The following is a 17,485-nucleotide window of genomic DNA, read 5'->3' as shown; positions in this document are numbered from 1 at the left end:
GTTTTCATTGAGGCAAAGGAGCTTTTAAAGACTTTACCATAAGCTGATCATAGAACAGGGGCGCAGGCTGTTCAGAGCCAGAAAAGGGACAGTTTGGTCCCCTGAGCAAGGCAGCGGACAGAATGATGTTGTGGACTGGCCAGTACAGAATGGTCTCATGGCCACGGTACCGCACAGAATGTCATGGACAGGGCAGGGTTTTGCTCTGTTCAATTTCAGAAAACATGTTCTTTTAGAAAGTATGAAAACTCAGCAAGTGCAACATGTTGGTACGAATGTATTACACGTTGTTACCCTGTCCACCCAAGAATTTCTAGGTCCTACCTGGTTAGTTTCAGATCAGGAGAGTCAGCGGACTGACCTCCTCTCAACAGTAAATCAAAACTGCAGAGCAGCTTTTCTGTGCTTTTTTGATAAAAAAATTGAAAACAAATTATGGATGACCAAAATATGGCACTCTGGGCGCTCATTTCGATTTGCAAAATATACGGGTGTTAATTACATCACCATGTAAATGCTGACACCCCAGTATGAGGTATTTATGGCTACAGTAGTTGCCACCTATTCTGAACGCGCCACAGCATGCAGGGCCAGCGTTTTTTACCATAAGTTCAACATGTGTCGCTTTTTTCCGAAACATTCTCATCAGGACAATTATGTTAGTTTTTTGTAGCCAGATGTGACCGAAGAAAATTTCAGCTGTGTGGTAATTACCACAAAACTCAAATTCATAATTGATGCCCAATCGAAAGCATGCTCCCGAGTGTGGATTTTCTCATTCATGTTTATAAGGCAAACCACCTGTAATATGGCAGGGGAATTCCAAAGTGTTTTCACTACAGAACATTACATCGCGAGAATCGAGACATCCTGCACTAAAACACAGAAAAAATGAAAGAAAGCTGGCAGACAAGAATAGCAAAAATATATTACCAAGAGAGGAATAAATAGGTCGAGCGCATCTGCCACTATTTGAAAAAGGGAAAGAGAAAATAAAGCAACGAAAATCCACCCAACCCGAAATAAAGCTGAGTTTAAAAGTGTCAGTCATGATTCCAATATGGTTATGTTAGCATAGAATCCTCATGATTGTACATTTATTGCCATTGATTGCAGAGTTAACAACCAAACAACCAACGTACTGGACTTCGGTACAGAGTCTTTCTTTTGTTTTCCAGATTTTAACTGGTGAAGATTGGAACGCTGTAATGTATGATGGGATCAAATCTCAGGGAGGAGTCAAGTCTGGCATGGTGTTCGCCATCTATTTCATTGTGCTCACCCTTTTTGGGAACTGTATCCTTTTATGTCTAGCTATAAGCACCCAGTATGTGTGGCGTTTGGAGAGCATTAATCTGTGTTGAAAATTGTGTCATTAAGAGGGATATACGGGAAATGGTTCAGTAGATGCAGTGTTCCAAGTGCTGCTGGAGGTGGCAGCTTATATCTAGATATACTGGGTATACTACAATCAGCTTTCCACTAACCATTTGTAGGATTTGCTGGATAATGTGTATGGACTCCATTCTCTAGCAAATCATGCAAATGGTTAGTCGAGAGCTGATTGTAGTAGTCACCACCTTTGCTATTGTCATGTGAAGGAGAGATAAACCAGGAAGAGAGATGGGATCGATACAACTACCCACCTTGACTGCCTATTAATGCAATCTATAGTGTGCCAAAACCAGCAAACGTTTGAGCTATTTTAAGATTTTGTACACGTCCTTGACAATTTCCTTGATTCTATTCTCAGATACCCTACTGAATGTCTTCTTGGCTATCGCAGTGGATAATTTGGCCAATGCTCAGGAGCTCACCAAGGTGGAGTTGGTGGGGCAAACTTTTGTTCACTGGCAAGGTTACCACCTGCCTCTGCCAGATCGGGAGGACTCACAGTTAACGTAAACTGGAAGCGATGGGGCTACAATCACATTAAAACACAATTTAAAAGGGCTGGGCAGGTTTTGAAATAGTTCTGAAAATAGAAGAATAAGAAAAACCATATCAACAGGCAAAGTGCCGATGGAGATTCTGGGGACATTATCATGGGTTGGAACCAAACCACTGGGACATACGGCCAGAGGCTTAAAAATAATACATATGAGAAGGATTGTAGATTTGTGCATAGGTTTGAAAATGTTCATTGAGCACAAAGACAGGAATTTAAATAGTATTTGTGAGCATAATTGTATGCGATGCAGAAATAAAAGCAGGAACAGTTCAGTCCCTCTGCCTCATGGTCGGCAGGGGGTGGGCGCCACCTGTAGTCACACATTCATCAAGGATGGGTGCCCGCACAGAACCTGACATGACCCCTCGTCTAACCGACTTGAATGTTTGATTGACGGACATGAACGGTTTGGAGGAGGAGTCATGTCAGGTTCTGTACAGGCAGCCATCCTTGATGAATGTGTGACTACAGGAGGCGCCCACCCCGACTGACCATGAGGTAGAGGGACTTAACCAATTAGGTTGAGTGACCTCTTTGAGGGAAGGTAGGTCCTTTCCTTCATTATCATAAGTAGTGTTGCATGCAGGATACTCTACAGCCCTGATAAATACCCTGGACCTTGTTGGGCCTTACATACATCATGAGCCTTCCTCATCTAAGTTTTGGAATTGTCCAAATCGGTGGTGGAGAAGATGAGAGACTGAGTGATTTCCTCTCCTCCCATAGATCTTGAAGAAATGTTTCAAGTACCATACTTAGTGGGGATCGCACCTCTTATGTGTATGTGATAATTATGAGGCTGGTGTGTTTCTCCAATAATAGCCTCCCCCGGTACATATCTCTGTGGTGGTTTAGGATCTGAGATTTGACACCAGTTTTAGTGCTAATAAAAAATCCCGCGTTCAGAAAGTTTCTGCGCTGAGCTATTTTATTGCTCCTGTCAGCATTGTGGCTTCTAATGTATGGGTCAATATTTATTGCCAGTGTCAGACATGTTGCTGTAGTCCTTCTTAAATAAACAGTTGGGATTTTCCAGCACCAGGTGAAATAAATATTTATAAAGGAGATTGAGACTTCAGTACCAATGTCAGTCCCCAGTATGTACAAACGGGGACTGGTATAGTGAAGATATGTTTCTGCGGGAAATCACCACAAAACCCTTCTATATCACAGGTTTCAAAGGAGATAAAGGTATGACTTCGAGGATGGATTTCTCCAAATCAGAGAGGGAAAAAAAGATATTTACATTGGTAACAACCCCTGGGAGACTAAAAAGGGAAAATAGAGACTGGCTTATTAAAGAATCAGTGCAAATGGGGAATTTATGAATAGTGATGTTTTTGCAAATATTATTCAAAATACTATTTTTCTTGCTTTGTCCATGGTGGTCGTTGCCTCACCGCACCATGTTCCAATATCTTTCTTGCCTGCTTGTTGTGTTTTGCTTCAGATAACATTTCACGTTTATCTTGGTTGAGCGTTTGTGATTATATTTTTTTGTGTTTGATTTATTTTACTTTTCTTTTACTTTTAATTGTACCCTCACTCTCTCAGCTTCAGAAAATGCCTGGGACACATTACCTTTCACCATCATGTGGCCTTTTTATTGGTGCGGTGGTCAGGAGGCTGTACTCCGCAAAACCCCCCTTCTGCCCTCACTATCGGGGAGCCTCTTGCCTGCCGCACCTCTGGACTGGTACTGATGAGATGTGTCTTGGATTTTCAGTTTGTGCTGTAATGCCTAGTCGTGTGTGCAGTTTCACTCCTTGCTGACTATAGCACTATTTTTGCTTTGGCAATAAAAGAGTTATTGATTAAAGCAAAAATAGGGTTTTGTATTAGGTTCCATCAACGAAAACATCATTACTTATCAATGACCTTGTGATAGCCTAGGAGAGAAGGCCTTTGTCTGGGCCAGCTATAGATAAAGGGGTTATTATGTTCCCATGTAGCCCATTTGATGATACAGTCTTCATTTATGACCCTGTTTGAAAAAGGAATACTCTTACTACACTCACATAATATACTAGGCATCATGTAAGTGTGGGGGCCTATCAGAAGAATTTCAAAAGACCAAACAATTTTTTGCCAACTGTAGTCATGGCTGGTGATATCCAACCAGTAGCCTGTTGGATGCCACGTAATAGGTTTCTTCCCCAAGGACCAAAAAATCCTGTGAAGCAAGTCTAGGTCTCTTTGGTCAAGGGGATGTGTGACCACCACAGGCCTTCTTAAGAAACACCCTTTTTGCAGAGATTTGCAGAGCAGCGTTCACCTCTGTCTGGACTCCAATCTTGGAAAATACACACTAGATTCTCTGTAGAATCAGTTGTGTTAGCTTGCATTTCTCTACCTGTTGTCCATCTCTTTCCCACTCTTTTGGGTTTACATTTGCCACTTAAAAGGCTAGAGAGGAGCTTACTATCCTGTTCAGCATTCTTGAATGTCAGAGAAGATCAACTGATGGAGGAGGATTTTTTTTTTAACTTATAATCCTGGGTCTCCACAATTGTAATAGTCGGTTTATTCATTAAGAGCTGCTTGAATCCGTGGGAAACTAGGAGAGCGATTTTAGATGGACAAGTTTAAGTATGTAGGGCCTTATGTCGAATTTAGCACACTGGTTACTCCATTACAAATATGACAAATATTCTGTCTGCCTTGTTACAAGTTCATTATATCCAATGGCACTTGTGATAACTGGATATCTGTCACATTTGTGATGGAGTAACCCTTCAGCCAGACTCTAATCAGGTGCATCGTTCAAAACAAACTGCCTGACAGCTGCCAATTCAGGGCCCTCAGGAATTAGTATGTTACTTGACAAGGTTAAAGGCACCATGCAGCTGTCTGCCGATGTTTCCAATTTTTTGTTATAAAAAAAGCAAAATCATTTCAGGAACTGCTATCTATTATGTGACCCATTTAGAAAACACATGAATAAAATGTGTCTTAAATCAGGAAGATATTTCACTTTGTGCTAAGTTATTGAAGAATCACATTTACAGGTGGAGTTATCCCACAAGCACAAAATCAGTGATGATTTCCATTGTGTAGAACTAGTATTACAAGTACCTAGTTTTCTTTTCTTACTGTCCCTCACCTGACAGAAAATTTCCTAATAGGAACCTTCAGTAACATTGACTTCCCTGTTCTTCCTTTTGTTAGCTGGCCAGGTGTGTCCTGCATTGGGCTTGTAACAACAATATTTCCTCACTTTCCTATTTGTTAGCTGTGGAGGCTGTTCTGATCTTGGTACATGGGGGGCGGTAACCTTGCCTCCTTCCTAGATGTTGTGTTTGATGGGTGTTACAGCAGGTGGTGGGTTTAGATCTTTTTAACTCAGATGTTAAATGAGGCCTGTTGCAATTGGCTATTTCAATATGGCTGCCATGTTGCTCAAGGAGATGACAGCTGTGTGCTGAAAAGCTACCTCTAGCCCCGAAACAGATTTAGGTTATTACCTTTAGGAAACAACAGAGCAACAGGAAGGTGTTAATACCCCATCAGGATAAAGTGTGGTGTTTCCAAGCTCTCATTGATGTGGAAGCATCTGTGCAGGACTTGAGGACTCACACTGTCACACCAGGCACAAGTCCCACAGTCTGAAAGCTGGAGGAGCAATTTCTTCTTTCTTTAATCTTGATTTGTTTTTTCAACCTTTCTTTATTCTTGTTTTAATTCTTAATCCTCACAAAATTGTTTTTAAAGTTAGAGTGATTGTCAGATGAAGAAAAGGGAAGGCTTGTTTTTAAAGACTGCAATTTTCTGCCATTAAATCAGTCCATGTATCTCTAGGATGAACAAGAGGAGGAGGAAGCGGCCAACCAAAAACTTGCACTACAGAAAGCGAAGGAGGTGGCAGAAGTTAGCCCCCTGTCAGCAACCAGCATGTCAATAGCAGCGTAAGAGCATTCACTTTCTGAAATATTGCTGTCTTTCCCAGCATATCCTTCCAGTGTGGGTGGTGGGGTGGGGTGTTAATTTGAGCTAGGAAAAAGTCTCAAACCTACAAGGTCTGCTGTCCATCAGTGTAACCCTCCAGTCCTCATGAAAGAGACGGGGCAGAGACAGATACCTTTAAAATAAGGTGTCTGCCCAGTGTAACACCTTTGGTGATGACAAGGTGACAGACTTAAAGCCTACAAGATCGACTGCATGCCTGGTGCAATCCTCCAGTGCTCACAATGGGTAAAGTCCTATTTATCTTTCCATTGTCAACAAGGAAGCACATTTTATTTCACACCTATAAGATCAGCTGTCATACTGGTGTAACCGTGCGTTGCCCACTTATCTTCTGTCGACTGACCCCCTCCAGTTCTGACAGAGTCCATAATGCAAGTCACACACCTACATTTTGAAATAAAGCCTTCTTGAAAGTCTGGTGCTACCCCCTGAAGTAATAAGATGAATTGTTGATCTGCTCCCCTCAAAAATTACTTTTGACTTATTTATTCTCAACTTATCTACTCCAGTCGCGTGATGTTAGGACGTAACTGTGATTGTACTGTTCCATTGTTGGTCATTAGCATTCAGTCATTTTAACCACTTTGTAATTCCACAAAATTAAATTGTTTTGTACTCATATTGCATTGTTCTTATTTTGTGATAGGTAAAGAGTTAAGACTGCATGTATAATTAGGCCTATGGTCTTAACATTTGTTAAAAGTACCTACTACAACCACTGTGCTGTCCAATGTACCTCTCTCATGCCCAAGTGGGACAGAGTTCCATATTACCCCTTCCCTGGTGATTGTATCTCTCCATTGCTCAGTGGGGCAGATCCGTATATCTGCATTACCCGCTCACTCTATGACCTGCAAAATCATGCTCTGTTGACCTTTGTCCTTATCGTTTGTCCTGTTACCAGAGATGGGTCAAGGAGCCATATGAGGTTTGTTTGTCTTGTCACATATGTGATTGGGAGGTAGAACGGAAAGGGCAATTGTGTAGTGCCAAACTAAAAACAGTGTAACTCAGGTCGCTGCAAACTAATGACAGCCAGCTAACCCACTGGTTGACATTAAAGGGACAGATGTGTGATGAGTACATATCTGTAGGTAGAAACTAAAGCCTGTGATGTAAGAGGTATGAGAACAACAGTTGTAACCTCTACTTACTTACATCACTTTATGAAGTGAGTTGTGAGGGCGTGGCTGTACTTCAACAGTACTCTTTGTGGAAGGGAAGCTAGAATGATGGTTCTAAGCTAAACTTATCAAATGACTGGGATCTGAAAGATGTGGGAGCAATAGCTGTAGGTCCCACTTGCCTACAGGCTGAGCCAAACAGCTTAGGGTCCTGCTGACCCACAGGCTAGAAGCAATGGCTGTATGTCCCGCTTACCTGTAGACTGTAAAAGCAGACCAGCAACACCATCTTAACCACCTGCTGTGATGAGAGGGATGTCAAAGTAAAGACTATAGATAAAACGTATCACTGTTTTTTGTGAGGAAAGAGGAATGGCTATAAATCATACTTAACCACAGAGTCTAATGGGAGATGTTAAAGCAAAGGCTGCAGGTCAGTCTTGGCCACAATGTGTGCAAAAGATCCACTGTGCTGACATTCAAAAGTCTGAAAGGTATTGAATGCACAATACTTTCTTGAAGGCATTGATTATGGTGCAGAGGGGAATAAGAGAAGGGAGCCGATTTTGTGAGAATTTAAGGTTGTCTTTTTTATTACAGAAAAGAGCAACAGAAGAATCAGAAGTTGTCAAAGTCGGTTTGGGAGCAGCGGACCAGTGAGATGAGGCGGCACAATCTGATGGCCAGTCGGGAGGCTTTGTACAATGAACTGGACCCAGAGGAGCGGTGGAAAGTATCCTATGCACGCCACATGAGGCCAGACATCAAGACACACATGGACCGACCACTGGTGGTGGATCCTCAGGAGAACCGCAACAACAACACCAACAAGAGTCGTCCCAATGACCCTGCCTTAGAGCAGCGGCTGAGTCAGCAGCGAGCTGAAGACTTCCTAAGGAAGCAGGCTCGCTACCATGAGCGCTCTCAAGACTCAAACAGCTCCAGGAGCTACGAGAGGACAGACTCTGGGGGTGTGGAGCCAAGGAGGCCACGCAGCAGCAGCAAAGAGACAGATCCCAACCGGGACAGCACTTCCCGGGAACTAGATTACCACCATGGGAAGGAGCGTGATGGACTTCAAGACAGAGGATGTAGGGAGGAAGATCTGGAGCGGGTTAAAGCAATAGATCCTCACCGGCGGCATCGGCAAGGGGGGAGTAAAGAGAGTCGCAGCGGGTCTCCCAGGGGTGGGGATGGTGATCGCGAGCACCGCCGGTACAGGGCTCACCGCAGAGTGGGTGAGGAAAGCACAGGCCTGGAGGATGGCAAGGGGGACAGGCGGGTTCGACATAGAGAAGGCAGTCGGCCAAATCGGGAAGGAGGGCCCGGCGGAGAAAATGATCTCCCCGATGGGGAGCGACGCCGGCGACACCGCCACACAGCACAATCTACGTATGAAAATGATCCTAAGCGGGATGAAAAAGAGAGGCGCCACCGCCGCAGAAAGTGAGTGAAGATCTTGGGGAAAAATACCTCTAGGTTATTGAGAGCAGTCTATCCAAAGCTTGAACACAGTTCAGGTTTACAGGGAAGCTAGGTGTTTGTTAGTATCGCATGAGAAAGGAGTTGTTGGTTACAGATGAATAAAGAGAAGTGAGGTGGGCAGTGCCGTATTGTATAGGTAGCTGTGATACCTTTACCTAATGGGAGAACATTGTGCTTGGTGGTGTGCCTTTTAAAGAGATGGAGAGCATCTTTAGGGTACACATTATAGCTTAATAGGAGAGCTAGATGACTGTGGGACAGCAATATAAAATAAAAAGCAGGTGACCAGACTGGATGGAAGCAGCATTTCCATCATCAGTGTAATAGTAACCAGACTCCGTAATAACTTCTCCACATTGGGATCTTCATTAGATGAATACATTTTGAATGCTCCCCCACGGTATGACTGGGGTCCCCTTTGACTGAGGTTTAGTACTCAATGGGTATTCATCTATGGAATGTATACATGATGGAGCGCAGTTATTGCAGGCAAGTGTCCATTCCTTGCAACCCAACTGGCAGAAAGTTAGCAGCTACTCATTATGTCAGTGGCTACAAAGGGAGCATGCAGGTAGTCGCTTCATTTCACTTTTGTTATGAATTCATTATGGGAGGCATATGCTTGAAATCCCCAATTTTTGCCACACATCCAAATGTGTGTAGCCTGCTAAAAAAAATTAGCCTACTAATGCCTCAAAGCCAACTGTCAGGGTAGTAGCATTATCTGCACTGTCAATAGGCTGAAGGAAGAGAGTTCATCAGCAGTGTGCCACCTAGTGCCAGATTCTACAGCTTCGGGAAAGAGAGTCCTTGAACATCTTCAGCGTTCTCAAAACATCCAGGTTTTGCCATGCTGCATAAATACACTAGCCAATTAACTGTAACTAAAATTTTCCAGTTTTGCTATCTTTCATATATAGCAGCACAAAAGGATGTTGGACAGAGTGGATTAAACCCAGATCTGTGACTGGAGGTGAGTGTTTGAAAAGTTTCAGCACTCTGTCCATCATCCTTTTATGTTGCTATCTTTTATAGATACACATGCTTGAATTATTTTGTTTTTTCGAGCTCTGAGGGTGATGGTGGTATTATAATAATAGTAGAAATAAATTGCATTAAAACAGTGTACATTTTCGTAGTACAATCACCTCATTACAAACGGCCTAAACCTTATCCATTAAGATGAGAGTATACTGATCGCCACTCTCCCAGAAACCACCAATCTTCAGGTTTCTGTAGTAAAAGTGTGAAAGGATATGACTAAGAAAAGTCTCTGATCATGGAAGAGGACGGGTCGCATGCAAATCTATGAAAGAAACTAATCCTGGAGAACTTTATTTACAGCTAAGTAACATATCTACTATCCAAAACTGGATCTTCCATAGCTTCAGATGTTTGAATTAGAATAGGAAGCCGCATCTAGTATGTAATCCATACACATTACATCCACAGCTTTCTATGACAACAAATTACATATAAGGAAGAAGAGGCTCACCTTAGTTAGACAGAATACATAAGACTACTTGACCAATTGCCAGCTCTCTGGAAGAATCTAAATCCTAGCAGTAATGTCCGTAAATGTGTGGTAACATTTCCACCTTTCAGATTTTACAGATGTCCTATAGAAGACATCCATTATAAAGAGCTGAGGTGGCTGCCACTTCTCTTGAAGCATGAGCTGACACAGCAGAGGTATGGGTCAGCCAGCCATCGAGTAGCGTTGTTCAATAGCAGCAGCAATTCATCTTACTGTTCCTTGTTTCGTGAGTAGTCACCCTCCCTGTGGATGTTTAAAATAGCATGATCCAGCTACCTAAAGGTCTTAGTTGGTTGGTGTAGAGGTTCAAAATAAAGTAGATGCCTAAGGTATGAATCTCTCTTTTTGCACTTGTTGGGCGATTCTACAAGAATGTCTTGAGCAGAAATGGTCCATTAATAAGAAAGTTAGTTAGCAACTCAGCCGTGAATCTTGGATTGGTGTGTAGAAGAACACTGTATTTTCTGAACCATTGGGAAAATGGGTTGATTGTGAAAGCATGAATTTCAAGGATTTGTCCAATGGAGGATAAGGCCAACAGCAGAGCAGTTGTCTATGACCCTTTTTCAATATCTGCTTTCTGTGTACACTTGAATGGTTGTTTTGGCAGCCAGCCGAGGACAGTATTAAGCTCCTGTGGTGGTGGTGGTAGTAGTGGTGATTGCACGGGTGATAATACTCTGAGCAGGCCTCTAAGAAATTATTTTATAGTCCTTACTTATAGAATAGATGCAGATTTAGAAGTCCACCAAGTTGACCTAAAGGGGGCATACTTGAGGCTTGACTGTGCTAGCTGAAGCAGATACAGTAATGTTAGATGCAACTGAGCAGATTTTGGATGCTGTCCATTATCCTGACACCAGGTACAGAAGCACTTCTGTTTTGCTTGGTAGGTTTTGGTGGTAGGTGAAACTTAGGCCTGAAGAAAAATGTGCTGCCAATCCTGAGAAATATCAACATGTGTGAATTCCATCTGCACCCAACCCATGCTGATAAGTGAAGAGAGGCTATTTGTGGTGTGAAATTTGTCAATTCCTCAGCACGCAAAGTTGTGACAGAGAATGGGTAGAGACGTGAAGGAGGTCAGTGAACCAATATTGGTGGGCTAAGGAAAGGGGCAATGAGTATCAGCTGGCATTGTTCTCCCTTGCCTTCACTTAGAACTTTCAGGATGAAGGGATGTGGTGGAAACACATATATAACGGCAAATACACCTCCTCTCAATCCCAGATGCCAGGGCTGTTCATGAAGTCCTGCATTCCTTGTCCAAGGAGGTCGCAAACAGGTGTAACACTGGTTGGCCTTTTTGGCAAAGGATCTCGTTCACCAGATCCTGATTTTACTCCCATTCATAGTGAAAGCTCAAGGTCCTCCTGAGAACATTCGCCCATGTGTTGACCACTCATGGAAGATATTCTGCTGTTGTGGACATTTCGTGCTCTATCTTCTAATCCCAAAAGAGTTGCACTTTCTCTGAAAAGTCAAGAGATGTTGTGCATAACTCTTTATGTGAAACATGCAGGTTGGGATGTCTGTCCTCACTAACACTGGTAAATTCTCCAGCTTTGGAAGAAAATATAGAATTTCCTTGCAGACCTCCATACATTCTAGGACATTGATGTGAAGGTCTTCTACTGGGTCAGCCACACACTCCTTCCTTCCACCAACACATCTGTTGTCATGCCAAAGTAGATAGCTTGAGGTTGGAAATGCAGGCCATGCGTAAGATTACTTTGTTCCAGCCACCATATCAGAGCAGTTTTGATTTTAATTAGCACACAAATGCAACTGGGAGTTTAGATTCTCCTTCGAGGGGTGCGTTTGCAAACTGCAGTAAGGAACCAATGCTATGTATGAGCAGAGCACATCAGAGCCAGTAGGGAATTCTAGACACTAAGGAGCATATTTATAATCCCCTAGCGCCAACTTGCGCCACATTAGCGTCATAATAACGTTAATGTGGCCAACGAGCCAGAAATTCCCACGCCTTATTTACAGAGTAGCACAATGCATGCATTGCGCCACTCTGTAACCTTTTGCGCTACATTATGCCTGCACCAGGCATAATGTATGCAAAAGGGGCGTTCTCCCGTTAGGTGGGCCAAAAAATGGGTGCAAGGAAATCTCTGAGATTTCCATGCACCATTTTTTATGGCACTTTTAATGCCTGCTCAGAGCAGGCGTTAAAAGGGGGCTTCCATTATTTGTAATGGGCCCCTATGTACTCGGCAGGAGTAGCGCCAATATTGTGGCGCTACTCCTGCAGAGTTCATGAATAGCGTCACATTGAATGACGCTATTGGCCCCTACCCTGCGCCATGGTGCACCGTATTTTAAATAAGGCGCATACATGGTGGCAGTGGGGGGCACTAAGGGGCGACTGCACTCTGTGCAGTGCCAATTTCCATAAATCTGCCCGTAAGGGTGCAGGAAAAGAGACATTTGGTTAGAACGCTTATTAAGGGAGTACGGGGGCTGCAGGGAAGTGACATTTAAATGACCTGATAATGCAAAGTAAGAGAAGCATGTTATAAAGTCTTAACAGTTATCGAGACAATTTAAGGGGTCACTTGTTATCTTTATGATTTGTGTTTTATGCGTTGATAAAAAGCAAAGGATGAAGGTTTATAAAAAGGTTTCTAGAGATGGACACATGTTAGGTTTAGTTTTTAGATTTGTTAAGTGATCCCTCTTCCAAAAGAAAGGCTTTGACTGCTCTGAGTGATGGTGCCAGGAATGCTAAAATTTCATGGGCCGCACAGGGGGTTTAGCCATGTTGAATGAGAGGCCCATTCGGCTGACTGTGCACTTTTGTGTGGATATGTCTGCCATGTGCAATATCTTCCCTTCCTAATATAGGAAGATCTGCTACCCTTACAGATGTAGGAATGCTACTACTGGGGTTATGCACTTTGTGAAAATCCTTTGCAAATCTCGGTCCTTTGAGATCAGTGGGTAGGAATTTGAAATGATAATGGCCCCAGCTACTTCGAATCTTAGGAATCTACAGTGCATTTGGATGTATGGGAACATGGAATCCTAAAGCACTCTAAAGGTCCAGAGAAGTTACAAACAACAAATGCAGTACTTCTTACAACTTAACCATCAAAAGGGCTGTTTCTCAGATACTTGATGAGCTGCTAAAGACTCTCATTTTTTCTTGATCAGAAAACTCCGTGAGTAAAAGCTTTTGCATCACTGGGGTTTGAGGACAGACTTTAGGGCCCTCTTCTTTACCATAGGCAGTATTTATGTCTGCGAAATTTGTACATGTTTTCGCAGCAGTTTTGGTGTTTGTGCTTGTGGGGAGATTCAGACAAATTCAAGCTGGTGGTTTTACTTCTTAAGTCAAAGGCCATCTGCCAGAATTAAATTTTTGTCTTTGGGCATTGATAGCAGAAATCTTGCTACGAATTGAATCTGGAGGGACGGGTGGATGAATTGAGGAAACTGGAGCCATCAACAACTCATCGATGACAGGAATGGTTGTGTTGTTAGTTATAGTTGTTTGTCTTGTTCTTGTTATGCTGTCTTCAGTAAGACAATGAAGGCACTCTGGACATGGATAATATGATTGCCTATAGTAGGAGGACTGTATGGTTTGTTGTTGAGGAAAGCTGTAAGATTAAAAAACAGCTTTATATTAGGATATACCTCTGCCCGTTTTTCCACGTAAAAGTGTTTGCCATTGATAGCTGCAGCACAAGCAATGTCTCTATCTGAATTATTGTTTTGCAGGGCTTCATCCACATGTATGCAAATAGGTTATGTTTATCCATTGTCATATCCAGAATATGGTGCTGTGCCTGTGCTGGTAAGAAGTCAAAAGGAGCCATCCCTGCTGGCTTAAAACTGCAGTGCCTATTATTTGGTGGAAGCCAATGTTAGTCACATGTATTAAACCATCTATTATGGCACTTTCCCAGAGAATGGACATTCACCTTCTCTGGTAAAAGCTCGAAGAATGGGGCCAGGCTCACCCACATTTAAGGATCACAACAGCCAATAATATCCAGAGAGTCAGCAGACTTGATAGAAATTATCATGCTTATGATAACAAAGGAAATCTAATCCTCTTGCTAAAACAAGTATCCTACATGGCCAAATGATTCGGGTGTCAGAGTGACAGGCCTTTCCCTTTGTGTCTTTAACAGTTATGTGATCAGAAGTACTGTCCTCAACAGTGGCACCATCAACAGTGTGTTCTTCAGTGGTATTGCTGTTAAGAGTGGTTATTCTATCAATAATGGTCTTGTCTACAAGATGCTATTGATGACACAGCCCACGAGAGTTGCCATTTGCGATGGGTGTTGACAGCCCTTTGAAGTCAGAAAAAGGCACATCCATCATCAGAGTGTCTGTCTGCATGGCTGCTCACAGTGGCTTTAATAAAACTGTGCTTGTATGCAGCTAAATTGATAACATAGACAGCCTCTCTGGCTTCCTGCTGGATTTCTTTTTGAGTGCCTTTGATGAGGTTCGCTGGAAGGGAGTGTTGAATCATCCTCAGAAATTGGCTTGTAAAGTGGTTTATCACCCGTCTTGTGGCTTTCAAGTGATTTTTAACTTCCTGAAGAATGCTGTGAAAGGAGTCTTTATCTGAACATCCCTGGTCACTTGCATTCTTCGCAAGCTAGCAAAGTAAACCCCCTTCATGGACATTCAAGGTTTTTGTGGAGACTTTCCAGCACATCTTGTAATCTTTAGGCTTATGATTCAGGCAAAGGCATTATATGCAGTCAGCATAGGGGTCAGCCACTAACAGCCTTTTCTTGCAACACAAGCCAAACACTTTAAATAAGGCTTTCAGCTGTGAGTCAGCCATTGTTTAAAGAGGAAAATGTATTCTCCTAGTTCTCTCTAGCCATACTTCTGATACACAGATATAGGAAATGCCAAAGATTTGGAATTCAGGGAGGAATTCGGAGAGAAGATTATGAGTAGAAAGATCCCTGAGCTTAGTTCTGAGAGGGGGCCCCTTCCATATGATGTGCAGTGGAAATATGAAGTATGGTTGCTTCTGGTTATTGGTCAAAGTTCAGGTCGTTTTTTAAAGAGGTGATTATGGTACTAGAGTGTTAAAGCTGTAATGCAGTTTACAGCAATGATAACATGATTATGAGACTGCCAGTTCAACAAGAGGGAATGTTTCAAGAATGTGATAAATTCAATACTGTGGAAGCATTTAATCTGGCTTAGATATTCAAGGGCTTTAGAACGAGAAGTTAGTTAGTCGAAATAAAGGGTCAGCACAAAAGGGATGTTTTCTAAACTATTTTTTGTCTTTTTATTCTGGACCTCTAGGGAGACACAAGGACCTGCTTGTGTGTCTGGTCCGAATCTTTCCACGACTCGACCGATCCAGCAGAATATGGGGAGGCCGGATAACCAGTTGGCTGAGGACATTGATAACATGAAGAACAACAAGCTCGCCACCAATGAGTCCACCAACCTGCACAACTCCATCAACACAGCCAACTCCCAGAGCCCAGCGAAAATGGGAAACCATATGAACTCCACCCCAGCACGAACTTCTCACAACCTCCCTGGCACCTTCAACCAGCCCAACTCCCACAATGCTGTCAACCCCCGTGGCACCCCCAACAATCCTGGTAATCCCAATAGCTCTGGACCGCCCAAAAATCCAGATAACAGCCTTATTGTTACGAACCCAAACACACAGAACAATCCTGCAAAACCTGCCAAGAAACCGGACCACACTGCTGTAGATATCCCACCTACATATACCCCACCCATTAACAACACAGTTGTACAAGGTAGGTATGACCTTCTTTAGAGTTGGTTGTTGCTTTTGGTTCTGCTTGAACTTAATCCTTGCCAAAAGCCATGGATATAAAACATGAAAATCAAATGGTTTTCTACACCTCCAAAGATTCACAGTGCCTATGTCCCTTACCATATTCTTGCCAGCGTGCCTCAAGTGAGCTTTCATGGGACACCCGCTAGGGCGAGAAGGGAAGTTTATTGTCAGTTGAAGACCTCACCACTGTGTTTGTGAGACTTCCTGGAGTCAGTGGTGTATCAAGGGAACCATGTGTTGCAGCAAGGAAAAACATTTTTTCTCTCTGCACCTTGTAGGGTAGTGTAAGACAGCCATGATTGGGATGCACTTAGTCCTTAGCACCTGGAGGCGCCAGTCCACTATATCTCCTGAATTAATCATAACTAGAGCCCTGGCTGGAGAGTTGGTGGTGAATATTTCAATTCACTTCACAAAGTATTTTCCAGGTCGCCCACAAGTGACTAGCCCTGGTGAGACCTGGAACCACAGTGTACTTTCTCTTCCTTTTTTCTTAAATTTGTAAGTCTTCTGGTTCCATCAGTCACATCTTTTTTAAAAATTCTAGATTCGCAGCTTTATATGGCTTGTGAAGTGCCAGATTTCCAAAGTTTCCTAGCATTCGACATGAAGCTGAAGCCAGATAAGAAATAATATTTCACAAAGTGATAGAGAAGGCACTGGATATTCAGCGCACATAACAGCGAGTACAGATTTAAAAGGGTCTATATGCGCAGCCACTCACCATTCCACAATGAAATATGAGTTACAATAAAAGTTCTGCTCTTTAGAGTAAATGTTGTAAACTTACCAACGGAAGATGTTATCCATTCATAGGATACTTCCTAGGTGTACAAGCTGTGAATATTCCACTGAAATGGTTGGGCATATTTTGATCTGATGACCTGAAGAAAGACCCCACCCACCCCCACGCTAGCCCTATGTCATTTATTCTTGTGAAATTGTAAACATGTTACTCAAAAAATTGCTAATTTTCGCATGTTAGACATGAGGTTTTTGGTTGGCTAGGGTATGCACCTAAGCCAGGCAGAACCCACCCACTCTAGTCAGGGCAAGGGAGTTACACGTCCAAGATAACCCCTGCTCACCGCCTTGGTAGCTTGGCACGAGCAGTCAGGCCTATCCCAGAGGCAATGTGTAGAGTGTTTGCACAACACACACAACACATGTGATGCAAAATGTACACCACAAAGTAAACACAACACTGAGCTATGTAAAAATAGACTGTATTGCACAAAACATAATTAGACCAACAGTACACATTAGTAATACCCTGCTATCTTAGCAGTTGTCAGAACGTTACACAAGTTACTAATACTCAGCAAGAATATGTAGATGTCACATTAGAACACGTTAAGTACTCAGGATTCTGCAACATAAGCAGTAGTCAGGAATTACAGTAAGAATTCTATGCACTTGTCATGAATACCTCGTAAATACCCATAAAAGGAACTTTAGGGAACAAATCACAAGTCATAAAAAATACATATCAGCATGTCATGCCCATAAAAGGAACATCAGCACATATATGTAATGCCACAAAAGCAGGTAGGAAACATATAAACCCCTCCAAGGTCCATACTAGGCTCATGGAGCCAATA

The 17,485-nt window shown here is 42.7% G+C and overlaps 1 protein-coding gene across 12 annotated transcripts in view; it reads left to right on the top strand.

Annotated features, from left to right (window-relative positions):
* CACNA1A (calcium voltage-gated channel subunit alpha1 A) overlaps nucleotides 1-17,485 on the top strand; it is a 1,156,221-nt gene that overhangs the window by 573,240 nt on the left and 565,496 nt on the right. For 8 of the 12 annotated variants that reach the window (XM_069230416.1, XM_069230409.1, XM_069230414.1 and 5 more), the window contains 5 exons: nucleotides 1,179-1,296; nucleotides 1,754-1,830; nucleotides 5,750-5,856; nucleotides 7,642-8,487; nucleotides 15,368-15,840. In XM_069230416.1, coding sequence (XP_069086517.1) covers nucleotides 1,179-1,296; nucleotides 1,754-1,830; nucleotides 5,750-5,856; nucleotides 7,642-8,487; nucleotides 15,368-15,840 — 1,621 coding nt within the window. The remainder of the gene's footprint in view (nucleotides 1-1,178; nucleotides 1,297-1,753; nucleotides 1,831-5,749; nucleotides 5,857-7,641; nucleotides 8,488-15,367; nucleotides 15,841-17,485) is intronic. The other 4 variants (XM_069230415.1, XM_069230412.1, XM_069230408.1 and 1 more) reach the window with 1 other exon arrangement.

Source organism: Pleurodeles waltl, chromosome 4_2 (genome assembly GCF_031143425.1).
Source record: "Pleurodeles waltl isolate 20211129_DDA chromosome 4_2, aPleWal1.hap1.20221129, whole genome shotgun sequence".
NCBI lineage: Eukaryota > Metazoa > Chordata > Amphibia > Caudata > Salamandridae > Pleurodeles > Pleurodeles waltl.
Note: the sequence above shows the minus strand (reverse complement) of the source record. Positions and strands in the feature narration are given on the sequence as shown.